The sequence below is a fragment of the Zingiber officinale genome, chromosome 7A (genome assembly GCF_018446385.1).
Source record: "Zingiber officinale cultivar Zhangliang chromosome 7A, Zo_v1.1, whole genome shotgun sequence".
Lineage (NCBI taxonomy): Eukaryota > Viridiplantae > Streptophyta > Magnoliopsida > Zingiberales > Zingiberaceae > Zingiber > Zingiber officinale.
In genome coordinates this window covers 136,543,998-136,563,457 of record NC_055998.1, presented here as the reverse complement: position 1 = coordinate 136,563,457, position 19,460 = coordinate 136,543,998, and the positions used below count along the sequence as shown (strand labels likewise).

At 35.4% G+C, this 19,460-nt stretch overlaps 1 protein-coding gene across 9 annotated transcripts in view; it reads left to right on the top strand.

Moving 5' to 3' along the window:
- Window positions 1-19,224, top strand: part of LOC122002744 (protein-tyrosine sulfotransferase-like) — a 63,578-nt gene extending 44,354 nt beyond the window's left edge. For all 9 annotated transcript variants that reach the window (XM_042558042.1, XM_042558049.1, XM_042558046.1 and 6 more), the window contains 7 exons: window positions 3,252-3,356; window positions 3,453-3,600; window positions 9,373-9,425; window positions 9,503-9,568; window positions 9,727-9,846; window positions 16,755-16,925; window positions 18,966-19,224. In XM_042558042.1, the coding sequence (XP_042413976.1) occupies window positions 3,252-3,356; window positions 3,453-3,600; window positions 9,373-9,425; window positions 9,503-9,568; window positions 9,727-9,846; window positions 16,755-16,925; window positions 18,966-19,097 (795 nt within the window). In that variant the 3' untranslated portion in view covers window positions 19,098-19,224. The remainder of the gene's footprint in view (window positions 1-3,251; window positions 3,357-3,452; window positions 3,601-9,372; window positions 9,426-9,502; window positions 9,569-9,726; window positions 9,847-16,754; window positions 16,926-18,965) is intronic.
- Window positions 19,225-19,460: the final 236 nt, after the last annotated feature.

Below are 19,460 nucleotides of genomic sequence, written 5' to 3'. Positions count from 1 at the left end.
TCGCCTCCTTACGGTCAAGTTCACCAACCGCCGTGAAGCGACGACGAGTCCATGGAGGAGAGCCAGAGGGTGCGGTGGGCGAGGCCACGGGGTCCTGATCGGCGTGCGATCCGGCGAAGCGATCTCGATCGGCGCGTGGTTCGCCCTGGGTCGGCGGAAGGTGGAGTCCTTCGACGCTTCCGAACTTCCAGGTGAATCCCTACTGGGACTCCACTGGAGCAGAGGAACAGGATCCGCCCAACCTCCGCCAAGCGGCTCGGGGGCGGACTGCGCCCCCTCTCCCCGAGCTGGCTGGGATTAGACCCCGCCCAGTTCTTTTTCGTAGCCGCCTCAATTTCACGGCCAATTTCGATCAAGAGCCTCGAGCGCCACATGACTTCGCAGAGAAAAATTAAAATCGCTTAGATAAAAAGGCGAGTAAAGAGTCCTTACCCATGCGGTAGGGAGATCGTCCAACGGGAGATAATCCAAAATGTACAACACCCTCGAGAAGCAATCGGTCGATTTTGATCACCGACCGACAACCACCACGTGAAGGTAGGTGGATTGCTCGACGAGCTCCTACTGGCTCAAGACATGTCCGCCATTCGTTCGAACGCCGGAAGTCGATATAAGAAGAACTCCTTCCAGTGCTTGTTGGAGGTCGGCATATTCTCAAAAAATTTGAAGCCTATTCTACTTTGGAAAATAAAAGTACCCAACTCGGATTGTTTGGGGTAGAAGAAGTAGTGGAATATTTTGGGGTCGAGTGGGATACTGTGCAGCTTAAAGAGGACGACCACCCCGCTCAGCAGCCTAAAGGAATTCGGCACAAGTTGGCCGAGCGGGATGCGGAAATAATTACAAACTTCCAAAATAAATGGATGGGTAGGAAATCTAAGGGGGATAAATGGATGGATGGAGGGCTGACTAAGTGGGTAATGGCCGCGTCAAGCAGTTGAGCAGGTCCGAGCGGAGCCAGAGATAACCTAGCCATAGGCTTGGGTTTCCGACGCCAAGGCGGGAGGACTGAATGGCCGAGCGGGTGTCTGCCCGGCTGGAACCAAAGGGCCGAGCGGGTGGTCCGTTCGGCCAGGATAAGGGCGAGGATACAAAGGTTAGCCGAGCGGCCTATTCGTTCGGCTCGGGATATGGGATGTCTGATGATTATGCCGTACACAAGATTTCACGATAGAGGGTCTTGCCGTCACATCATGGAGAGGGTGATACAGTAGCGGTATGGCCTTATGGATGCCCTTCTGACAGACCCATACCTGGGCATGGTCGAAAGCAGGTGATACAGTAGCGGTATGGCCTTATGGATGCCTTCTGACAGACCCATACCTGGGCATGGTCGAAAGCAGGTGATTGCTTTGATTGGCGCGCCCAGGCTCCTTCGAGAGGTCTATATAAGGTTTCCATTTCTTCACCGGAGGTACGCTGGTCTGAATCTCTGAAGCCACCTCTTTGTTATTCCTCGCCTGACTTGAGCGTCGGAGGGCCGTCGCCGGGACATCCCTCCCGGCTCGGTTTTGTTGCAGGTTCGCCGGAGCACTCGAGGATCCAGCAGGGAGCGCCACATCCCAGCGTCCGTTGACTCCTGGTTCGGACAGGATCATATGCTAAGTCATTAATTGCATTAATTTTATACATGTTTATATCCATATACTAATTTCATATTTACATATATCCATATATATATATATATATATATATATATATATATATATATCACATATATATGGTAATATATTTAATTCATATTATAGTTTCTTAATACTAAGTCATTAATTTGATTTTTGAATCAAATTATATATTTCCATATACTAATTTCATATATATAAATATCCGTGTATATATCACATATACATGGTAATATATTTAATTCATATATAGTTTCTTAATAATCATTAATTTGATATTGAATCAAATTATATATCCCCCCCCCCCCCCCCCCACACACACACACATATTATATATATAAAACGTATACATAATAATTAAATATTATAGTTTTCTAAATATACATGTTTCATTAAATTTATATTATATATATATATATAATATTATTTATATTAGTCATTAATTTGATATTGAATCAAATCTCCTATACATATCCATATATATATATATATAATTTCACGTTGAAGATATATCCATATCTTCAATTAAAATCTCCTATATATATCTTATAATTTTCCTATTTCCATTATTTATACTATATACTTTATATTTCATATATATATCCATGGTTATATAGATTTTTATATAAAAACTAAGTCGTCAATTTAATATAATTTTATATGGATATCCATATATATAATATAGATATATAATTCATATATTATATGATTAAAATTTCTTAATCATTATTTACACTATATTTGTTACACGTTACCTACATAATATATTAATCATATCTATATCTATATATATATATATATATATATATATATATATATATATATATCTATATATATATATTTATTCTTATTTAAATTATAGGGTTTATATTATATATATTATTTATTCTTTCTTTTTATATACAATACACGCTACATAAATTTTAGTCTTGTATTGCTTTTTTTTATTCTTGTTTAATTATATATTCTATATTATATTTAATATATCCTATTATTTTCTTAATTTGATTAATCCAAATTCCATAATTAAAGGTTAACTTGATTAATCCTAACTAACTCATTTATTTAAATTTGTAATTCTTAATAAAATATGAATTCTAATTAAATTTCAATTACTCAAATAAATATCCTTAATTAAATAACTTCAAAATCAAATTAAATTACAATTAATCCAATAAATCTCCTTAATTAGATAAATTCAAATTCTAATTAAATTATAATTTAACCCAATAAATCCCATTAATTAATTAAGTGGTTTCGAACACTACACACTTCGTACTTCATGCCCACTTCGTACTTCATGCCCAAAGTACTTGTTTCAGCCCTAAGTTTGTGTGGAAATATCTCTTACGTGTTCAATTTCACCTATCTTTAAATTAGAGTTACGGCATCCCTCTTTTTTCGCATTCATTTCATCTTTGATTTCTTGTAAGTTGTTATATATTTTTCTTTTAACTAGTTTCATCTCCTTGTTTCTAGTACCTGTTCCATGATTACATTATTACTAACATATTGCCAATCACCATAGTATCATTGATTGGATATGAAGAAAATTTTGTCAAGTTTTACCTTTTATGATTTTGGTTAAGAGTAAACTTATATTCTTTTAAAACAGTAATTTCATACTAGGTTGCAGGACTGACAAACAACTCATATAGTGTGGAATCACATGATGTGCACAATTGTGTAAAGAAGCACCCACAACTTGGTCTCTTTGTTTTAGAAGTTGCAAAGGTGCATTTAATTCTGGCCTGACATTTATTATTATATTTCTGATATTTCACATACAAAGGCTTTGTTTAACTTGACTCCAGCTTCAAAATGCTACAGCATAGGTTGAATCATATGCTTTATGTTGGCCTCACTGAAGAGCACAAAATGTCTGCTACCATGTTTGCTAAACTGGTTGGAGCTCAAGTACTTTCTCAATTGAAAGATTTGAACTTTGATTTTGACCAACCAGCAACCAACGAATCTGGTAGTCCATAGTGTTTTAATTATATATTTTTTTAATGCTTATCACTGTTATATGTTGCTAGTATTTGGAGAGAGAATCTCTAGTCATAAATTGAAAGTTCTATTATAACACTACAAGAAGCACCTCTATGATCTCTGTTATGTTGGTTGTAGACTCAGCCTTTTCTTGGAAAAGGAGAAATGACTGCCAAAAATTTGTTACCACAAAGTGTGAGATTTTTATTAAATTAAAATTACGAAACTAACAAATTTTTCTAACAAATGATAAAATTGTAGAAGCAGTTACTATTATAATCCTGAAGTGTTGCATTATAGGTAAGTTGTAGTTAGGTACACACTGGAGAGAGTTTGGAGTGGTGAGGCTGGAAGCATTGTGGCTGTTCACAAAGGGCTCAAATGTGGTGTGTTCGATTTGACGTTGGCAATGTTGATATTCACAATGTAGTGTGAATGATTCCTTTGGCATATTTACTCAACATGAGTTAAAAATTAAAATACATTGATATGCCATTGATGTCTTTGGCTGCTCGTAGTGATTTCCAGATTTTTGTGGTTCTCTTTTCCATAATTGGAAAGATTTATCCACTCACGTAGCATCTTGGCTTGTGGTTGCCTCTTCTATCTGAAAATATATTGAAAATCCTATACAACATTTCTGGCGCGTTGGTACACTCTACACTTTATCATACTCTGCAAAAGAACAAGAATCCCATGCGAGTATGATCTAAACAAAAGTAATAAATTGACATCACCTTTAACTAACAAACCAAAGATGTTTGAAAACTCGATTGAATTCTGTTCTTGATCGTCCTAGGACAATCCAATTTTGTCTGATTTCTTCGTCATCATTAGAAACCTAAGAGGGAATGCAAATAAATAAATAAATAAATATATAAAACCAAGGAAGAAAGGACTGAAAATATCAAAATTGTATAGAATTTGGGGGAAAATTAGATGATTCTAGGCTAGAATTGGATGAGAATGATAGTAGAGGACAACCACATCTCACTTGTTTTGGAGCAGTCATGAGCAGGGAGGTTTGAGGCTTATCCACCTAATAGAGGTGAATTGAGCAATAGAAACAAGCAAGCAGAGAGGCCTTATTGTAGTCCTGTAACAACAACGATGATGAGATGTGATATCATGGCCAGATGAGAGACAGCTGGAGGCAAAAGGGCTTGTGTAAAATGTGGTGAGGGAAGTGTACGGTATGTGGTAATTGATTAGGATTATGAATTAGTTTGCTCTTGTTTAGGTTAAATAATGGTCTTGTTATGCTAAATGTATTAAACTATGTCTAGTAGTAAGTTAATTATTCTGAAGTTTGATGAATAATGTTGCTGATTAATGTTCATAATAAATATTAAATACTATTCATTATTTGAATTATTGTTAATAGAAATACTATATGATTATTGTTATTAATTTAGTATCATATCATGTGGATATCATATCACTACTCATCAAAAGTGTAACAACACTATTGAATGTTCATACTACTCAACAATGTAAACAACCACACTTTGTTGCCAAGGATAATAACTCAAAAGATAACCAACAAGTTCAACACCAATGATAATGGCTAATGCAACTACATTGGCACAACCACTCCAATATTCTTGATCGTTTATATTATAGTGTGTAGAACCAATGAGTTTATTGTTTGCCTCATGAAATATACTACGTATTTGTTTTTACAAATTCAAATACATACCTCAATATTTTGATTGGTGTCGTGTCCAACGTTCTATATTTGATGGTTGTTTGTTATTAGTATATCTGTCATACTTAGAGGTGTAAATGGTCAGGCACTGTTTGGGCCTACCTTGGCACAAAAGTTGAGTGCCAGTGCTAGACATGACCCAACTAAAATTGGGTTGTGCTCATGCTGGCCCATCTTGAGTTGGGGTCAAGCCCAAATTGAGCTTGAGCTTTGGGACAGTCGAGCCTTTTGGTCTATTTTTTTAAATGTTTAATTTTAAAAAAAATAAAAACACATGGATTTATTAAACTATTATGCTAATGTTAGGTTATTCTCGAGAAAGAACTAGTTGTCGTACCCAAATAAAATGCATTAAAAATGAATCCAATATGGTACTAGTGAAGGATGAGAAGATAAAGTAGCGATGAAAGAGAAATTTTCATCAGCTTTTTCATAAAGGTATAGACGACCAACTTAGCTTAGGAAATTTAAATAAGTCAGAAGAGTATAAAAATTTAAATTTTTATCAGGGAATTTAAATTTCAAAAATAAAATAAGTGTTAAATGTGATGCAAAATGGAAAGTGGTTAAATCGAATAATATCTAATAAATTTATGGAAGTGCTTAGGGAAATAGAGTATTGAATGATTTGAAAAATTATTCAACTTGATATTGAAAATGAAAAAAAATGGCTGATTAGTGAAGTGGAGGGTAAGTATTCTAGTTTCTTGTATAAAAGCAAAGGAAACATACAAAATTGTGTGAATTACAGGGATATTAAGTTAACGAATCATGTCATGAAACTTTTGAAAAGAGTGATAGAAAAAAGAATAAGGAATGAGACCAAGATGATCGAAAATTAATTTGGATTCATGCATGAAAGCTAAACGATAGAAGTTATATATCTTCTCATATTGATTGACAAATATCGCGAAAAAAGTAAGACATTTATTAACATAGAAAAAGCTTATGATAGAGTCTCTTGAAAAATTATTTAGAGAATTTTAGAAAAGAAAGATGTTAATGTAGCGTATATTGAAACAATTAATAATATGTATAAAGATGTAATGATAAGAGTGAAGTCTCCAAGTGGATTAGCCGATGCTTTTTCTGTAAAGATAGGGTTGCATCAATGATTAACTTTAAGTTCATATCTTTTTACACTCATTATAGATGAACTTGTTTATCTTGTCTGTAGGTGACATCGTCTTGGTTGATGAGACACTTGATGGAAAAAAAATACTAAGTTCAAATCTTGATGGGAAACATTGAAATTAAAAGGTTTTAGGCTTACTAAAGTAAAGATAGAATATATGAAATTTAAATTAAAGTTGAAGTAGAGGTAACAACACAATTGTTAATAGGAGATGATGAGTTATTTGTAACAGAAAATTTTGAGGATTTAAGATTGTTTTTTGCAAAAGGATGGAGGGGTTGATAGAAATATTTTGCATGGAGATAAGCAGGATGATTGAAATAGAGGAGGATGTCAGATATTCTTTGTGATCATATGAGCAGAAGATGAGAGTTGCAGAGATGAGGATCTTAAGGTGGATACGGACATACGAGGATGGACAAAATAAGAAGTGAGAATATTAGAGAGAGTCTGGTTATGTCTATTGAGGAAAAATTTTGAAAGACACGTTTAAGATGGTATGAGTAATATATTTAGGCGATCAATAAATGTTCTAGTTAGGAGATATGAGATGATGACAAATACACACATTAATCGAAGAAGAGAAAGACCGAAGAAGATTTGGTTAGCAACAATAAAAATGAATGAAATTCATTTAAATATAGATAGGATATAGTAGGAGATTGAGTGCAATGACATAGGTAGATTTATGTAATTGATCTCACTTAGTAGGATAAAGACTTGCTTTTTATTTAATTTTAAAAAAGTATTAAAAAATAGTAAAATATTTTTGAAATATAATATATTATTAAATTTGATATTTTTATAAATTTATTATTACCATTTTAATATTTATAGTTAATATTAATATTAATTAAAATATAATGATTACCAAACTTAGTCATGGTTTTGCCTAGCTCATTCCAGTAGAGACATGACTTAGCTATTTTGATGCAGACCTTGATATGGTAATAAGCTCAACAAAGCATGACCTAACCCATTTGCGATTGGGCCGGGTGAAGCCATGAGTGGCTCTGTTCATTTGATACCTCTTGGCAGGGTAGGATTTAAACCATTGTTTCAAGTTGGTGTATCCTTCTCATCTGGAATGATACAGGTGGCACCAAGTAGAGGAGGGAGGAATCAATCCAAAGAGGACGAACAAGAAGAGGAGAAAGTGAGGAGGAAGAGGGGAAGGAGGATAACATGTAAATCAAACTTGATATGTAACAAGCATATATGCATGAAATGCATGGCCAAATGAAGTAATTGAATGCAAAATTAGTAAAAAAAACAAGCTGAACAAGCAATAAGATATGTCTCATAGGGTTTGGTTTTCCCATAATCAACCTAGTATCACTTGGATTTGACCGTAACATCCAAACTAGATCAAGTTGAAACTCAACTCCATAACATACCAATCCAATCAGCAAACCCACTCTATGCTTAGAAATCAACAATAGAAGATCATCCCTATCTTCTTAAAAACACAAGCCTCATTATGGCATACTGTTGAGACCCTTGGCTATGGATCGCGTAATGGGACAGTTTACAGGATCAACCTTCGTCTTCTTGGTTTTACGACCTTGGCGACCTATGGTGGTAGGGGGATTTGAGGCTCGAGGAAATTAGAGAACCTCTCGATCTATGGATTTTTTTTTTTTTTTGTAAAACTCAATGATAATCTTTATTGTATTATTTCAACCATTTAAATACAACTAGGACGTTCTTTCTCGACGAAGGAAGAAGACAACCCCTGAATAAAAAAAGGTTTTATTCATACCAAAAATACAAAGATACTAGACTCAATTCTACTTAAAATAAAAGATACTTGACTCAAATAAAATCAATTACTATAAATTATTATAGCTGAATCAATTCTCTTGATTTGCACCATCCTTTCTAAATCTGCTGTATCTCTTATATTTGATGGGCTCCAGATTCTCTTTTGTTGTATGGGCTCGGTCCATAACACATACATATCCAATAATTAAATTCTATACCTAAAATAAGTAATTCCTGTCAACCTCAACTATATCACAAGTACAAATTATTATCTCTTCTTCTCACTACACTTATTCAACATGGTTTGATGGAATGTGCCTTCGATCATGGGATTGCTTTAACTTGGATATAATCTACCTACTTGTTTCTTGAGGCATGATTTCTCCTCCTCTATGACTAGTGGAGTTTGACCACAAGCAGTGTGCTCCACCACCAACCTGATCTTGCATGGACACCACACATCCACTATGCTAGTGATAATTGTTGCTCCATCAGTCGTATCCGACCCATCAACAATTACATTGTATATAAAGAAAAGCAACTTGTCCCCACGGGTTGGCATAGTTGGTACCTATATAGGTGGTTGCTCCTATAGGTCTTGGGGTCAATTCCTAGTGAGTGTAAAATGTCTCATTGGGTGCTTGATTTCCCATGAAAAGGGCTGCTGCATTAGGGCAAATACCTCCGTGATTTACCTCCTTCTAGAGAGTGTTGGGCCGCTAAGGTGATGGCTTCACCTTTTGCTCCAGTAAAGAAAATTAACTTGAAATCCAAAGGACATACCTATATCCAAGCACTAGTATTCAAAAGGTTAGTTTCTGGAAATGCAAATCATCAACTGACTTAAAGAATAAATCCAAAACCCTCATTTTTCAATGGCTTGACAAAATCATTAAGAAACTAAATTCAAGAGCACATCCAATGATGTCTACCTCTGCATTCATCATATCTCCCAGTCTAATATTGGTCTGCCAGTTCATTTTGCATTGCTTCTGGACCAAATGGATCCCATGCTAGACAACCTACATTCCACCCTTCCAAAACCAAATTCAATTTAATCAACTAATCAAGTAGTTATGCTACCTACCTTTATTATTATATCTTCTATAGGAGGAATGGAGGTTCTTATAGATTTCAAACCCTATTTGCAGAAGCAAGCTCTTCTTTTCCAGATCCTGAAGTTAATGAATCAAACCAGGTTGAGGTAATATTTGATAGACATATTTTGTTCAGATTAATTATTGTTTATCGAGATTTTACATGCCGACTTTTTTCTGCTAGGATAACAAGGATCCTAAAGAAAATGAAGATCATTCTGTGCCACATCCTGAACTGGCGAGACAAAATGTAATTAGTAGTCAATTGATTAAAGACTTTGCAGTATTTATTCTGGAATTGTGGATTTGATACTATTTTGTTCATCTTTCCATAGGTTGGTGATCTAGATTACTGTTAACATTTATTATTTATTCTTTTATCTAAACGAAATTTATTACCAATATCAGATGACAGTTGAAACATTGATTAACACGTATGAAAGATGTGTTTCCTCGCTGAGAAAATCTCAAGCAACTCGCTGCACTACATCTCTCAAAAGAATTACTCCCGTGATCTTTTCCAAGCAGGTATATACAGAAGATAATAGGGGTTACTTTTAGCTTTAAGTTTGTTCTAAAATTTGTATATATTTATGGAACTTCAAGTAGACATGAAATTGAAGATCAGTCAACACAACTAAATTTAGTAAACTAGTTTTTCTCATTACCTTGCTTTCATTATTATTAACTGCATTTTGCTTTTGTCTACCAGAAGCTATATTTCTTAAGGAGCCAACTACTATAGAAATTTCATTAATCCTTGAATAGATACCATGGTTCTAAAGATTAGTGCTTCCTCAATTATGTTCCTAAAGCCCTGGTTAAATTTTCTCTTCTTGCTTCTTGTCATTATGTGTGCCCGAAAACTGATTGAAATATCATTATCATTTTCTTATGTGTTCCTGAATAACTGGTTAAAATATCATTTTCTTGCTTCTTTCTTCCTTTATCCATGCTAATTGGAAAAATTATGTTCAAGGTGCTGCGAATATACGTTATCTTGATTTCATTTTATGATGTGCTAATTTTCTGGTCCGGATGCTATCATTGGTTTGCTGAATACATATTTAATCATTCTCTAGTATTATATAAGGCTAAGATTATAGGAAAATGACAATCAATGGTCATTAGATGCTTCGTGGGTAGGATTTGGTGAGGGCAACAAATCTCTCAGTGACTACAAGTAGTATTTATCGTATTATCTAATATTTTTAGTAACACCAAATCCCATCCATCTTATAGTAGCCAAACCCCTTTATTCTTATTTTTATTTTTAGGATACAACATTGGTGCATAACTGAAGAGAGAGAAAGATGAGGATTCAATTATCTTGGGTTCTCCTTTCTTCCCATATATAATTCCATCATCATAATATTACATATCGATACTTTAAATAAGCTATCTACAAATAAAAAAGGCAGCCGGTGCACGAAGCTCCCGCTATGCGGGGTCCCAGGGAAGGATCCATTGTATGAAGTCTTACCTTGCTTTTTGCAAGAGGCTATTTCTAGGATTCGAACCGTAATCTTTTGGTCACAAAGCAACAACTTTACTGGTACGCCAAGTTAACTACAAATAGGTCCCTAAAATTATACTGCGGTCACTAACACCTCCCCCTTGAGTTGGCTTAATGGTATCACGAACTTAGCACACGATACATATTATAGATCCTAGGACATTTTATGGGCTTAATTATCAAGTGACTAATTGGTCATTAGAACTAATGTAATGATGTCACACCTTTCTGTAACAAAATAGCAATCAATCTCTGATGTGCTTTGCTCTCTCATGGAACACTTGATTAGAAATATGTGCATGAGAGGTTGATTATCACAATATAATTTTGTTTGTTCTTTAGGAGCATATCCCAACTTGTTTATTAGCTGCTTAACCTAGATAATCTCATATATGGCTAGGATCATACTTCTACACCCACCTTTGTTCTGATGTGGTTACGACACTGCTTCTTACATTTTCAAGAAATCAGATTACCTTCTGAAAGGAAATTAACTAATCACACTCTTTGCAAATGATATATTTGTTCATATAAATAATTTGGTTTCCTAATAGGTTTTTATTTTTCTAAATCTGTCAATGGCTATCTGTCTTAGGATTATGTTGTCATTTAATCCATAGGTTTAGCTAGCATAGCCACTGATATACTAGCTTTCTCGAGCATATATACGCATTTTTTTATGAGTTATAAATGTCTCACTTTGAGCTAGGCGCATAAGGCACTCTTATGCTAAGAAAATATCTTAGCTCACCAATATCCTTAATTTGAAAATATTGATGAAGATAGCTTTTAGCCTTGCCATAGGTTGGATCTCAACTACCACAGATTCTCAATTATGGAGGTTTTGGTATTGACTGTTCGACAATTAAAGGTAATGATGGAGGTAATAAGTTGGACAATGGTGGAACCTCAATCACAGACTCTGAAGTTGATGAGAAGTTTGAAAAGAATAGAGTGGAATTAACGGTGTCATCAACAAAGATAAATACACATTGTAACTTAGGTAGTAGCAACAGTCATTTTTGAAATGATAGTAGGCAAGGAAGACACACTTATTGCTATCTCAATTATAATAGAAGCTGTGGACAACATGAGTACACCTAATGACTTTGGGGTAGAGACAGATATAATCATGTTGAAACAGAGTAATAAAGGGAGCTTGACCATGAAGAATAGAAGATACCATGTAGTTTATAGGATAGGATCGTGTAAGAACGATATCTTCCCAAAATAATTGTGTTCAAGTAGTCTTAATTAAGTGACAATTTTTTCTTTAAGGTACACCAGTTTGTGAGAATTATGTGGACAAGATAACCAATGAATAAACCTTTGCAAGAGAAAAAAATCGAAAGGGGTGAGGGAATTTTTACCACTATAACTCCTTAGCACTCTCATCTGACAGGAAAGGAAGAAAAAGTGAAATAAACTTTGTAATAATCTTTTATATTATCAAGGAAAGCAAAATTATTCTTAAATAGGCATCAATGAATATAACAATGTATTTAATATCAAATTTCGAACAAACTCGGCTAAACTTAAAATGATGTAGAAGAACATTTATGGATAATATTGGAAAATATAAACGAAATGTCTATATCCTAATTGACAAGTGTATTCAAAATTGATATTTACTCAAAAGATTTAGTATAAGACAAATTAGAAACTGTCTTTTGAGGTTTTAAAAAAATTGAATGTCCAAGACGACTTTAGATCTATTGAGAATGTTGAGAAGGGTCAACCACAAAAGTAGATGGAAGTGGTGTACTTGGTCAATATAAATTTCATGACTTATGCTATATGTTGTTCACCTTACCTGTCTACCTGTCTGTAATCCTACATGGAAACAAAGTTACTTCTATAGACTCTAGCAATTTAAAAATTTAGTAAACTTGTCGACAATAGGAAATCAGACATGTAAAAATTAGAGAAAATTAATAACAATTTAGTAATAGTGGCTTGCCTAATTCTTGTTGCCAAAACTATTGACAAGCATAACATTAGTAGGTGAGCTAAGTTTGTAAGAGTAGAAAATGAGTGAACATTACCAAACACATGTTAAAGGCAGTTAAGTCATGAATTGATGTAGAAGAACAAGTGGAATGTGACATAAATGCAGTAGAAGTATCTCCACAAGATAAGCTATCATCTAAGAGAGATGTGGGGGGATGAAACACTCTCCGGGGACTTAGTTTAAAAAGTTTTAGTATTGGTCTTTTTTTGTATGACATGACTAGGAGATTCATAGATCATTGTGTATTTCATCTTATCTCATTCTAGAAGACATCCTGCTTTATTATCCATGTGCATGACATTATCATCATGTGATGATTCTTAGGATCACAAAATTGGAATACTTCCTTCAATAGCATTTTCGGACTAAACTTGGGTTACCTCAAGTACCTCATTGGTTTGCATATACTTGATACACTTGAGTATGTTGGTTGCTATGCGGAATATCATACCGGTTCCCCTGTACAAAAATTTTGTACAAGTCCTGAACCTTTTACTAACAACCTATTGTGTTCTTTAGAAATTAAATTAGGAATCGCAAACGGAACTTAACATTATTGATTCCAAATTTAACTTATTTGTTCTTAGTGGTTTAGACTTGGATCGCAAACGATGCTTAACATTATTGATCCAAATCCACTCATGTTACAAATTCAATTAAATATTAATTTCAGAAATCGACTTCCAGGTTAAACATGGCGAGACACTAGACCGTCTTGGGTATGAGAGCATCCACCACTTCCTAGACAAAGCCTTTCAATGAAATCTAATATTTAATTTCCTTATATAACCCTAGGTTTAACCAAAAGGAACAATCAAATCACAAATTCAAAAAACCAAAAAAAACACAAACTCGAATTACAAATTCGAAAACTAGAATCATATGCCTCTTGTGTTTGGTATTTCAAAAACTATACAAAGAAAACTAGTATGATACGGAAAACAATTACTAGTTATATCTTTTTTTGTAAGCAACAACCTCTTGATCTTCTATCGTATTCCTCTTCTTATCTCGGACGTTGTGTGGGCAACGATCTACCGAGATGAAAATCCACCAAGCCTCCTTCTACTTTCTTCCAAGTTTCGGCCAAGAACCTTTCTCCAAGAGATAGCAATTCTCGGCCACCAACCAAGCTCTAAGGGATGCAAGAGCAAAGCCTCCTTTCTCTCCTTCTCATAGCAAGAACCGACCACCACAAGAACTCCAAGAAGGGGATGCACCGACCACTAAAGAAGAAGAGAAGAGGAGAAGAATAGGGTTGACCACACACCAAGGAAGAGAGGAGAAACTATAGAAGATATGTTGTGAGGTGAGGCACCTCTACCCTCTCTTTTATATTCTTTGGTCTTGACAAATAAGAAAATTTAATTATAATTAAAATCTCCTTATATTCCTTGCCATTGGTTAATAAGGAAAATTTAATTAAAAATTCTTTTTAACCCATGCTATGGCCGACCACACCATCATGCTCCAAATAAGGCAAGTTTTTAACACAAAATTAAAACTTCTTTATTTGTTTCCGAAAATTTTTAAAATAAAAATCTCTAATAATTTTTTCCTTCATGGTTGGTTATAAAAAGAAATTTTATAAATTAAAATCTCTCTATTAAAACATGTGGATGATTTTCAAAAAGAAAAGTTATCTTCAAAATTAAAATCTTCCTCTCAATCTACAAATAAAGAAAGATATCAAATCTTTTCTTAATCTTTTGTAGAAACTATAATAGGAAAGATTTAATTTTAAAACTCTCTTTTATATCACCAAGATGGTTACAAAAAAGGAAAGTTTTATCAAAAATTAAAATCTTCCTTTTAACTACAAATAAGGAAAGATATCAAACCTTTCACTTAATCTTTTGTAGAAAACTATAAAAGGAAAGAGTTAAATTTTAACTCTCTTTTAAAACCATGATATCCACATATGGAAAGATTTTAAATAAAATCCTTTTTATTCTTTATATGGCCGGCCACACCATGCTTGGGCTCCAAGCTAGGGCCGACCACCTATACTTGGCTCAACCTATGGCTTGGCCGGCCCAAGCTTGGACTCCAAGCTTGCTTGGTCGGCCACCTAATGGTTGGGTAAGAAGGTGGGTATAACACTTTATAAATAAGAGGCTACGATAGGGACCGAGAGGAGGAATTGATTTTGGTCTCCCGATGAAATTAAGCTTTCCGTGTTCGGCCCGAACACCTAACTTAATCTCATCAATAATAATTCATACCACTAAAGAATTATTATTGAACTACCGCACCAATCCCAAATTACATTTTAGGCTCCTTATTATGAGTGTGTTAGTCTCCCTATGTTTAAGATATAGAATGCCCACTAATTAAATGAGTTACTGACAACTCACTTAATTAATATCTAGCTCCAAGAGCAGTACCACTCAACCTTATCGTCATGTCAGACTAAGTCCACCTGCGGGGTTTACATGACAATCCTTATGAGCTCCTCTTGGGGACATCATCAACCTAGATCACTAGGTCATAGTTTCCTTCTATAATCAACAACACACACTATAAATAATATCATTTCCTAACTTATCGGGCCTATTGATTTATCGAATTAAATTGCACCCTTTGATAAGTTAAAGAAATAAATACTAGATATATGTCCTTGTTATTATATCATGATTAGGAGCACACATTTCCATAATAACAAAGGTCTTGTTCTTTTATGTAGTCAGTATAAAAAGAACTTACTTTAAATGGTCCTTCTCAATACACTCAGAGTGTACTAGTGTAATTTTATAGTTAAGATAAACTAATACCAAATTACACTATGATTATTCCAATGGTTTGTTCCTTTCCATCTTAGTCATGAGCTACTGTTTATAATTTATAAGGAATTGATAACATGATCTTCTGTGTGTGACACCACACACCATGTTATCTACAATATAAATTAATTGAACAACTACACTTAGCATATAAATGTAGATATTCGACCAATGTGATTTTTATTTCTAAATAAATGTTTATATAAAAAACTAGGCTTTTAGTATATACTCTAACAGAGTAGAGCATGTGATAGACCAAACTAGTTGACACTCCTATGCATCCTAATATTTTAGATTAATAGAAAGATAAAGTGAACTAGTAATTGATCCCTAAATGAACAGAAGACTATTAGGAGAATTAAACTATTTTATTACTACAAGATCTAAAGATATGATATCTCATTTGGAGTCACTATGATCCATCAGATTCTGGAAACCAATGTATATGTTCAATTAGGATTTTTTTGATACCTCAAGAATGCTATAAAGAAAGGTCTTTTGTTTTGTGATTAAATTATCTTTAGATTATGGGGTACTTTTATAACTTTGACAAATTCTATAGATGCACAATTATGCAAGGAGGTAACTGATTTCATAGAAGAGTAAGAAACATGCTCTTGTAGGCAGATCAAGTGCAAAGGTAGAGTATAGTGTCATGTCTAATAAAATGTGAGCTCATCTAATTTAAATAGTTGAAGATCCAATTGGAACATTCTCATATAAAGCTAATGAATATCTATTTTGGCAACCAAGCTATCATGCATATACCCCCAATCTAGTTTAGGAGGCCGCTCGGTTGGCCGAATGACTCCCGTGATTTACTCCCTTTCAATGTGCTTGGGGCGGTGCTTAGAGAGGAGTACAATTACAATGGAAATATTTTTAGTATCCAGGACATGCCTTGTAATATTCTCCATTTATTTTGTTTAGATGGAACTACTTAAGTAATGCGAGTCTTTTACCCTGTAACACTCTAATCCTGAAACATTTCCGTCATGCAAAAGAGTTGTGTTCTTAAGCCCCAGTACCTTCTTTTGTGAATCTCTTTTTTATACAAATGGAAAAAATAATTGGACGAATCACTTCATGTATGATATGCTAATCAATTTAGAAAATGGATTTGCAGGCACGCCTTTCTGTCCCGAAGAAAACTCTGAAGAAAATCCAGGATCTGAACACTCTTGATGTTGCACTTTACAAACATGCTCAACTTATATTCACGCAACAAAAGAAATTTATGATACAGAATGCTGACGATGCTTTGTTGCAGCAGAAGGGAGACCTATTGGCTGAAACGGTTAGTTATAAGATTCATCGTAGATGCTGTTACCCATAGTTCCTTTTACAGGTACCATGTTGAGAAGATAGTTTTCAAAATGTCTGATCACGCTTCTTCAAAATTCATGCTGTTACAATATTATTGCTTCTTCAAATTTTGAGAATGGAGCTTTAGTTGACCAAATTCAAATTTATATTGTCCACTTTGGACCTAGGCCCTTATGGCTTTGTTCTTGGGCTCTACCCAAAAGGCCTCATGCCAATGGAGATATCTTGCATCCTTTTAACCCCATGATTTTTACCAAATCTTTCTAATGTGGGACTTTCATTGAACCCCAACAATCCTCCCCTCAAACGAAGGACCGCAATTACTCTCATGGTCCGGGCCTCCCCGCGAGCATCTGGTCACTCTGACCTGCTCTGGGCCTCCCCGCAAGCATCCGCACCCGGCCACCTTGACCTACTTCAGGCCTCCCCGTGAGCATTCGGTCACCTTGACCTGCTTCGGACCTCACTGCCAGCATCCAGTTACCCTGACCTACTCGCCTCCCCGCGAGCATTTGGTCACCTTGACCTGCTCCAGGCCTCCCCGCAAGCATCCAGTCATCCTGACTTGCTCCGGGCCTCCTTGCGAGTATCTGGTCACCCTGACCTACTTCGGGCCTCCCTGCGAGCATCTAGTCATCCTGACCTACTTGCTTCCGCACAAGTATCTGATTACCCCGACCTGCTCCAGGTCTCCCCGCATGCATCTGGTCACCTTGACCTACTTTAGGCTTCCCGCGAATATCCGGTCACCCTGACCTACTCCGGGCCCACCCTCAACTTCGTTTAAGGCCGCCCCACATGGTATCTGGTTCGTACCATGGCTCTGATACCATTAGTTGCGCCCAATGGATGTCCACATATTTCCACAATGGCTTGTCCACTTTGGGCCTAAGCCCTCATGACTTTGCTCTTGGGCTCTACCCAAAAGGCCTCATTCTAATGGAGATATCTTACATCCTTTTAACCCTATGATCTTTACCAAATCTTTCCAATGTGGGACTTTGATTGAACCCGAACAATCCTCCCATCAAACGAAGGACCACAATTAGTCTTATGGTACAGGCCTTCTCGCGAGCATCTGGTCATTCTGATCTGCTCCAAGCCTTTCCGCGAGTGTCCGTTCACCTTGACCTGCTTCGGGCCTCCCTGGGAGCATCTGGTTACCCTGACCTACTTGTTTCCGCACAAGTATCCGATCACCCTGACCTGCTCCTGGCCTCCCGCAAACATCTAGTCATCCTGACCCTTGCTCCAAGCCTCCCTCCCCGCGAGTATCCGCACCCGGTCACCTTGACCTACTTCGGGCCCACCCTCAACTTCGTTCAAGGCCGCCCCACATGATATCTGGTTCGTACCATGACTCTGATACCATTAGTTGCGCCTAAAGGATGTCCACATATCTCCACAATGACATGATATTATCCACTTTGGGCTTAAGCTCTCATGACTTTGCTCTTGGGCTTTACCCAAAAGGCCTCATTCTAATGGAGATATCTTGCATCCTTTTAACCCCATGATCTTTACCAAATTTTTTCAATATGGGATTTTGATTGAACCCCAACAAACCAAAGCTCAATCTTGGTTCGTCAATTTGTTTGATCTTCTTTACGCCTTTAGAAAACCTTTCAAACATACTCTAAAACCTATGTATGATAAGCAGATACAAGCTTCCAAGTAATCAATGTTCGTATCACTGATGAATTCATTGTTGCTTTTGTTAAGGCATATTGAGCAAGAACCGGAAAGCATTAGGTTCTCTATCCATCTTTCACATTTGTTTAAAGTGGGTAATCCAATTATTTTTTACTCACCAAATAAATTGTTCGTCTTGTAATATTTTTTCGCTAATCTTCATGTACTTAGAATTTCTTCATACTTTGTTAACCTTCTGTTCTTGAATGATTTTAACTCTGGATTCTCACAACATTTGTCTTTATTTGTACTTAAATTTTAATGATCAAAAGAATATTTTTCTTCAAATAAATGCTAATTCTAAAAAGCGATTCTGCAGGAAATACAGAGAGAAGGTTGTGGCAGCTTTTATGGATGCTCATGGTGGAACTTTTTAATCATTCCATTTTTTATTATCATCGTTGTCATACTTTTTATAAGAAAAAGAAAGGAAAATAAACTAAAGATATAATGACAAGGGCATGCTTTTTTGTTATACCATAACAGATGAGAGATGTGAGATGGATTGTGAAATGCTTTACAAATATGAAAATTGTGATCATAACACTTAAAAATTTTTGATTGGAGTTATCATAGTAGACGTGTTTGTTAGGATCTATTATATTCTATTGTTTATGCATGTTTCTTTGATAATCTTAGTTATCGTAGTAGATATGTTTATTGGGGTTCATTCTTTGACAAATTTTTGGAGCCTCTTGAATCGATCATGGCAGTTACTCTTTGAAATTTACATCATTTATTTTTTGTTTGTTTGGTAAGTATGCAAACTGTAAAGAACTATGCAGGATTATACACAACCAAAGCTACTGGGAGC